The following is a 7,981-nucleotide window of genomic DNA, read 5'->3' as shown; positions in this document are numbered from 1 at the left end:
AAACAAGCACCCACTTCAGCGCTCGTATATCTGTGTTTGTACGCTGTTGCTTGGATGCTGTAGAATATTTAGAAACATGAGCTGTACACATTCACCCCCCGCCCCCACACACACAGTATGTCAGGGAACTAGGCAGATCTGTAATTTTGGAAGCAATTGCAATCAAGCTACAGTCAGTGATTATCCGAAGCTGCCTGTAGCCTGGGCATAAAATTGGACAACCAGTTGTCGTTCTCAACTCATGTTTCTAATCTAACCTGGTCTTGCAGATTTCTCCATAGTAACATACGAAGGATTCGGCCCTTCCTCTCGCAGGAAGCTGCCCAGGTGTTTGTGCAGTTTCTTGTGATCTCAAAGCTAAATGCTGTAAATTGACATGTCAAAGCTCGACTACTGCGACTCGCTACTTGCTGGTCTTCTTCCAAGAACCATCAAACCTCTACAACTTGTCCAGAATGCAGCAGCACGACTGGTCTTTAATCTTCTGGAGTTCACACACGTCACTCCACTGCTGCACTCCCTTCATTGGCTTCCTGTAGCTGCATACACACACGCATCAGATTTAAAACATTGATGTTAGCCTACAAAGCCGAAAATGGACCAGCCCCTCCATACATGAGGTCAATGGTCAAAGCCCGATCTGTACCTCGAGTACTTACAACCTCAAGTATGGCTCGGCTTGAAACACCATGCTTCAGGTCTCATGGAAGACAAGCATTGAGACTATTCTGTGACCTGGATGGTGCAATGAACTCCCACTTGCCGTCTGGGCAGCAGAGTCCCTTGCAGTCTTCAAACGCAGACTGAAGACCCGTCTATTCCTGGAGTATTTAAATGACCACTCACCCTGCTCCTATATTGACTGACTAAATTAGTACTGATTGTAGGGTATTGTTTATTACACTGATGTTGTCTACAAACTCTAGTATTTATTGTTTATAGCACTTATCATTGTTTAAGAGAGACCTTATGTATTTGTACTTCTAGTCATCAGCAGAGATCCCTGCCTTTCTACAGTGTTGTAGATCAGTGGTATATTAGACTCTAACCTACTGTACTGTACTAGGATGTATCTATGACGAAATGACAAAGCACTTTGTAAGTCGCTCTGGATAAGCACGTCTGCTAAATGCCATAAATGTAAATGTAAATATGTCAGTAGTGCAGTAACAGTCAGTCTTGACACCAACACTCTCAGAGGTCCTGACACCAGCAGAAGTCCTGATTCTTTCACCAGCGGATGTTCTGCTGCTCAAAGACCTTCTACTAAATAATGTCATCAGATTTTTAAAAAAGGTCACACGTTGATTAACATTACTTCCTGGCATAGGAATCCGTTCTCTGGTCGTACAGGAAGCGATCCAGCCTGTGTGTGCGGACGCGTGCTTGTCTGCAGTATGGAACAGGCGAGGCTGTTCTGTCAGGATGATCAAGTGTCGCCTGGTTCTTTGGAAGTTCACATCCACTGTTATTATTTATAAGCATTTTGGCATATAGCTTTATTTCTCACCAAGACCTCCACCGTATGCCCATAAGCTAAGCGTTAGAGAATTGTTCTACCTTATATAGAGATGAGAGAGGAGGATATGGAAGAGAAGAGAGAGAGAGAGAGAGAGAGAAGAGAGGGGGAAGAGAGGGAGAGAGAGAGTTTATATCCTCTGTCACCTCTGATCTCCTGCTTGAGTATTTCCAGAGAAGTTTTTGTGATGGTGGAATTCTAAGGCTTTAAATATGGCCGACTGTAAACAGATTACCGCCTATGAGCTGTTCCAGCTCTACATCTCCCTTATTTGATCATTACACTTCGCCAGTAGCATCTACTGTGTTTCCCCAACAAACAGATGTGAGGAGAGCAGCTACACCACACCCACAGATCCCACCATGAGTCTGACCACACCAGACCCACAGACCCCACCGTGAGTCTGCCCATACCAGACCCACGGACCCCACCATCAGTTTGACCCACACCAGACCCACAGATCCCACCATGAGTCTGACCCCACCAGACCCACAGACCGCACCACGAGTCTGACCCCAGCAGACCCACAGACCCCACCATCAGTCTGACCACACCAGACCCAAGGACCGCACCATCAGTCTGACCCACACTCCCCAGGCTTTGTCCCGAAGCTTCATTTGACCCCTGAGGCTCTGCTGTTCGTAGGTCATTAGGTCATTAGGTTGTTAGGTCATCATCCATAGCAGAGACGTGGATTTCCGTGTTTCCGTAAGTGGAGGCTGAGTCCTGCGACTACTAGTCGTCATGGAGACACTGCAGCCATCTCGAGGTCCTCTTTTCTGGCTCATGCCTTTCCTTTTTAAGGCAAGTCAGACCGACGTCTGGTCCCAAGTGGCTTGTTCGACTGCAGCTACGTCCCAGCAACGTGAGGTCGGTGGTGGAGAGGCAATCAGCACCTCTATGGAGTGTGATGTCAAGCCATGAGAATGACAGTCACTCCTGCTCCTTACAAAACAAATGCAGCTTTCTGCCAGTGGCAGTCACTTTAATAGGGCATGCAACCCTTGTAAGGGAATAAGGAAAAAAGCATTAGAAGATACAGACACTTTTTGTCCATATAGAAGACAATTTATTATTGTAGACAATTTACCCTGGATTATGGGTTATGACATCACATAATTCCCTAATCCTCACCATACCAGAATAGTTTGGGATGTTGTGATTTATGGGGCAGATGCTAAAACACATATGAGCCTGTGTAAGGAAAGTTGTTCCTGTCTGAATTCAATGCTGGTAGGCTCTTCTTTACAGCACTGGAATACACACATACCTGACTACGAACAAGGAACAGCTGAAGAGAGAGGGAGAGAGAGAGGGAGAGAGAGAGAATGGAAAATGGAAAAAGCAAGGAGGAGTTGATAAGGGCTACAGAGAGGAATCTGGGCTGAGGAAGGGAGAGAGAAGTAGAGGAGAATGGGTTGAGAGGGGATGGGTCAGTTTGGGGCGGGTCAGTCCAAGCACTCTTGGGGAGGGGGTTTGCCTTCTACTAATACCCCCGCTGAGCTGGTCCTCCCCTCACTCCTGTCTGTCTCCTCTGGGAAGTGTGTGCTCGTGTGTGAGGCCAGCCCTTCCCTGCCGAGATGAGCCGCTCCTCGTACGCCTCCTCCCAATCCTCCTCGTACCGCCGCACGTTTGGCGGTCCGGGTTTCGCCACGCCGCCCATGTCTCGCGCTGCCTTCGCCCACAGCTCTCTGGGCGGCTCGGCTGGCGGCTCTCGCGTTAGTTCCCGCGTCTATGAGGTCTCCAAGACATCCTCGGCCTCACCAGGCTTCGGGAGCTACCGGGCCTCCTCCTTCAGCGTGCCCAACCTGGCCTCCGCCGTCCCGCGCTCCTGCTCCGCCGGCCTGGGGGAGACGCTGGACTTCACCTTGGCCGATGCCCTCAACCAGGAGTTCCTGCACACGCGCACCAACGAGAAGGCTGAGCTGCAGCACCTGAACGACCGCTTTGCCAGCTACATCGAGAAGGTGCGCTTCCTGGAGCAGCAGAACCAGGCGCTGAGTGTGGAAGTGGAGCGGCTGAGGGGCCGCGAGCCCACCCGCATCGCAGACCTCTACGAGGAAGAGATGCGTGAACTCCGCCGGCAGGTGGAGGTCGTGACCAACCAGAGGTCCCGCGTGGAGGTAGAGCGGGACAACCTGGCCGATGACCTGCAGAAGCTCAAACTGAGGTACAGGAAGGCATGGCCAGTTGGCGGGACGAGGGAGGGAAAATGCATGGCTGAGACATTGATCTTTGACCTGTTCAGTAAATGGGGTTTAATAAGGAAGTCTGGGTTTATACATGTGAAAGAGAGAATGTGTTCTGTGTGTGAGCGTGAGTGTTTGTGTGCCATATGAATGTATGTTTGTGTACAGACATCATGTTTCTATGTAGATGATAAGAGATGTTGGCATTCACAGACACACCCCCCCTGTTTCCCCAACACTGACACAGCAGGGGTGACACACACATAGAAAGTCCTGCTCCTTCTAAACCAGTACCTGGGGCTGTGATACCACACACTCTCACTGGGGCTGCGAACTACTGCACCACGTAAAACTGTATTACTTTTACAAGAACAGCGGCTCATGAGTTATTACAGACACAAGCTTATCACATCCAAAGTTATTTTTGTATGATGGTCTGTAAAGCAGTCATGAGAAAGCCCACAGATGTAATGTGTGTGTTTGTGTGTAATACATGTATCATCGTGCTGTGATTTTCATGGAGTGTTTGGTTGCTGGGGCTAAAGACAGCACTATATTTAGAAGCAGCATTGGTCCCATGATGACACAGTGCTGGGTGGAGACATCCAATGTTCAGGCAGCCCTGAAGGGTCAGCTGTCACAGCTCAGCGACGCTACGATAGGCCGCTAAGGACAAGGGTTAGCACCATCATGTGGCAGTACCACACACTGCAGCTACTGTGGTATGAGGTGAGGTGAGGGATGTGTGTGTAGGCCTAACTACTGCAGTACTGAGGTGAGGTGAGGTGAGGGTGTGTGTGTAGGCCTGACTACTGCTGTGCTGAGGTAAGGTGAGGTGAGGGTGTGTGTGTAGGCCTGACTACTGCTGTATTGAGGTGAGGTGAGGTGAGGTAGGCCTGATTGCTCTCCTCCGCTCCTCCTCATTATGAGGAGTGCTTCAGGAGGAAGGGTTAGGGGTTATAGGAAAGGGGTTAAGGGTTAGGGTTCAGGGCCAAGGGTTAGGAGTTAGAGTTAACCCTAGTATGCAATAAAGCGCATGCAGTTTACATGACCTCAGCTTTCTTCCTGCCTGGCGTAGGAGGGTAACGTGTGTGTGTGTGCGCGTGTGTGAGTGAGCGAGGACGAGGGTGTCTGCCTCTATAAAAGGGTAGGAACGAGGCGGCTTTCATAAATCGTGGCTTGCTATCTGTGCAGACTTCAGGAGGAGATCGTCCAGAGAGAGGAGGCAGAGAACAGTCTGGCTGCATTCCGAGCTGTGAGATCCCCCCCCACACCCACCTCACTCTTAAACGCACGACAGAACATTATCTCCTCTTGTTTGTCTGCTGACATCATTATTTATTTGAACATTGTGGTTGTTGTTATTATAGTGCACTGCAAAATGATCAGATTTTTCTGACTAAATGTCACACCAGGACGTGGACGCAGCTACGCTGGCACGCCTGGACCTAGAGAGGCGCATTGAGACTCTGCAAGAGGAAATCGCCTTCCTCAAGAAGATCCATGAAGAGGTACACACGCACGCACACACACACACACACACACACACACACACACACACACACACACACACACACACACTTCCTAGCAGTGTGTGATGCACGTGATTCTCAATGCTTAATTATAGGACTGTGATCTGTTCCTGGAAATGACAGCTGCTCTCAAAAGCAGCGTGACAGGCTGCTGTTAATGGACTAAATGTACACATGCGCATGTGTTAGAGAGCCTGACATGTTCCTCATTATCACCATGGCATACATGGGTTATTAGCACACACACACACACACACACACACACACACACACACACACACACACACACACACACACACACACCTTCCCCCCTCTCTGTTTTTAGGAGATTCGGGAGTTGCAAGCCCAAATGCAGGAGACCCAGGTGCAGATCCAGATGGATCTCTCCAAGCCCGACCTGACCGGTGCTCTGAGGGACATTCGTGCCCAGTACGAGACCATCGCTGCCAAGAACATCGCCGAAGCAGAAGACTGGTACAAGTCCAAGGTGACATGACAATGTCCCAGACTGACAGAGGGGAGACAGAAACACTAAACACCTAAGAAAATACAACATTTAGGTCTCACGTTCCATCAAACAGGAGCTTTTTTGTGAGTCTTGGTAGTGTGCCGAGAGACACCCATGAAGCCCTCAGCTGTGTCCCATTTGACTGACAGGTTTCAGACCTGAACCAAGCGGTCAGCAAGAACAACGAAGCTCTCAAGCAGGCCAAGCTGGAGACCATGGAGTACAGACACCAGATCCAGTCGTATACCTGTGAGATCGACTCCCTCAAGGGCACGGTACGCACCACCTCATCAATACGTGTGCCCTCTACACCCGGCACGTGGCCAGCCTCACCACCCCCGTGTCTAACCCTCATCTCGTCTTTGACTCTTCAGAACGAGTCTCTGATGAGACAGATGAGAGACATGGAGGACCGGCACGGTCGTGAAGCTGCAGGCTTCCAGGAAACCATCGCGCGCCTCGAGGCCGAGATCGGCAACATGAAGGACGAGATGGCACGTCACCTCCGTGAGTACCAGGACCTGCTCAACGTGAAGATGGCCCTCGATGTGGAGATCGCTACCTACAGGAAGCTCCTGGAAGGAGAGGAGAGCAGGTACGTTTATCTTCCAAACCTTAATGGACGATGCACGAGCGTTCATAAAGAAATTATACAAAAAGCATACGACCTCACCGTTAGTGTTTATAGATGTGTGCCCTTCAGCTTTAGGTGTGCGCTTCGTGTTCTCCATACTGTTCCTGCAGGTTGACAATCTTTCCAGCTCCTTAACTCAAAAGCACGACACATTTCCTGATGTATTCTCGGTTTAGCACTATTTGGCTTTCTGTGGTGTAATTCCACCAGTTCTCATCCACTTTTTCTTCGGACAGGATTGCGCTGCCCATGCAGGCGTATTCCACCATCAGCTTTAGAGGTAAACATAACAAAACATTCCACTCCAAATTGCTTTGTTTTGCAGCTCAACAATGTTAACACACACCACGTGAGGGCGCTGTTGGCTACGTGTCATGAACAACTAAACCAAAGACACAAAGCCCAATGTGAGATCCTGTATGTCTTGTAGGGCTGAAAGTCACAGATCTTCAAAAGAGCTCCAAACGCACGAATCAATAACCAATAACAGTTTTAACAGCGCTTTAATGGATTGTTGTATTGACTGTTAACTCTGGACTAAAATTCAAATGACTGTGGGACAGATGGCTGTATTGAAAAGATGTTTGTAAATCTTCAGAACTGAATCAGAGAATTGCAGGACTGGAATGTAAACAGAAAGGCTTTGCAGATTCCTGACTGTTGCTTTCACTGGCACGTGACTTTTACAGAGACCAGTCCAGAACAGCAGCAAAGGGCTTCTGAAATGCATTCAAAGAAAACTGTCCTCATTAAGACCATCGAGACCCGTGATGGAGAGGTAGTGCGCGCGCGCGCACACACACACACACACACACACACACCCCACCCTGAATAACTGCCAGCGTAACGGAGATCATGTCACACATGTGGAGACTTGCAAGAAAAACTAGAAATTCTTCCACCCACACACACACCCACACACCCACATACCCAGCCCCATTCTGAAATGAATTATGTTCTCCCAGTAACCTGCAACCCTCACTACCCCAGTACACAGAGAGGGAGGAAGCTGGAAACTAAGCCAACACTGGAAACGACAGTGTGGTTTCAGACATCAAACCGAACAGCTCTCCACAGACCACAGCATTAGATATCCCACAAACCACTTAAATGCATCAATCTCTAGGTCAAAGCTGCTCTCTTTTGCCCCCTGTAGGTGGTGAGTGAATCTACACAACACCAGGAGGACATAATGTAGACGCAAAAGGAGGCGCTTCCCAGAAAACACAAACACCAGATGAGTTTTAATAAAAGCTTTAGGATAAGCCTTCATATGCTGTGCTTCTTCCTCACTCCAAACACAGCTTTTCTTCATCACACTGCGTCTACCTGAGCGGAGACGTTCATGCCATTGTTTCAAAAGATAAACACATTTCGTAAGGGGTTCATGTGAGAGCGCCCCCTGTAGACCCTCTCTGGTCAGAGGCAGAGAGCAGGGCGGCACTGGGGAAAAGAAAAGGGGGTGAACTGAGGTGAACCGACGCAGGAGGGGCTGTCACGTAGGTAAAGGGTTAAAGGGAGGTGGAGGTGGAGGTGGAGAGGGGTGGAGCACGATTGCACAGCCAAGATGTGTGTGAAGACCACACTGCTAGGAAGGCA

At 49.4% G+C, this 7,981-nt stretch overlaps 1 protein-coding gene across 1 annotated transcript; it reads left to right on the top strand.

Moving 5' to 3' along the window:
* Window positions 1–3,019: 3,019 nt before the first annotated feature.
* desmb (desmin b) lies at window positions 3,020–7,652 on the top strand. Its single transcript, XM_035526297.2, has 9 exons — window positions 3,020–3,689; window positions 4,903–4,963; window positions 5,124–5,219; window positions 5,566–5,727; window positions 5,898–6,023; window positions 6,123–6,343; window positions 6,619–6,662; window positions 7,072–7,160; window positions 7,539–7,652. The coding sequence occupies exons 1-9, from the start codon at window positions 3,100–3,102 to the stop codon at window positions 7,578–7,580; spliced, it is 1,431 nt and encodes a 476-aa protein (XP_035382190.1). The 5' UTR covers window positions 3,020–3,099; the 3' UTR covers window positions 7,581–7,652.
* The last annotated feature ends 329 nt before the right edge of the window (window positions 7,653–7,981 follow it).

The sequence above is a fragment of the Electrophorus electricus genome, chromosome 3 (genome assembly GCF_041902795.1).
Source record: "Electrophorus electricus isolate QZ-2024a chromosome 3, ASM4190279v1, whole genome shotgun sequence".
Lineage (NCBI taxonomy): Eukaryota > Metazoa > Chordata > Actinopteri > Gymnotiformes > Gymnotidae > Electrophorus > Electrophorus electricus.
This window is presented reverse-complemented; position numbering and strand designations above follow the sequence as displayed.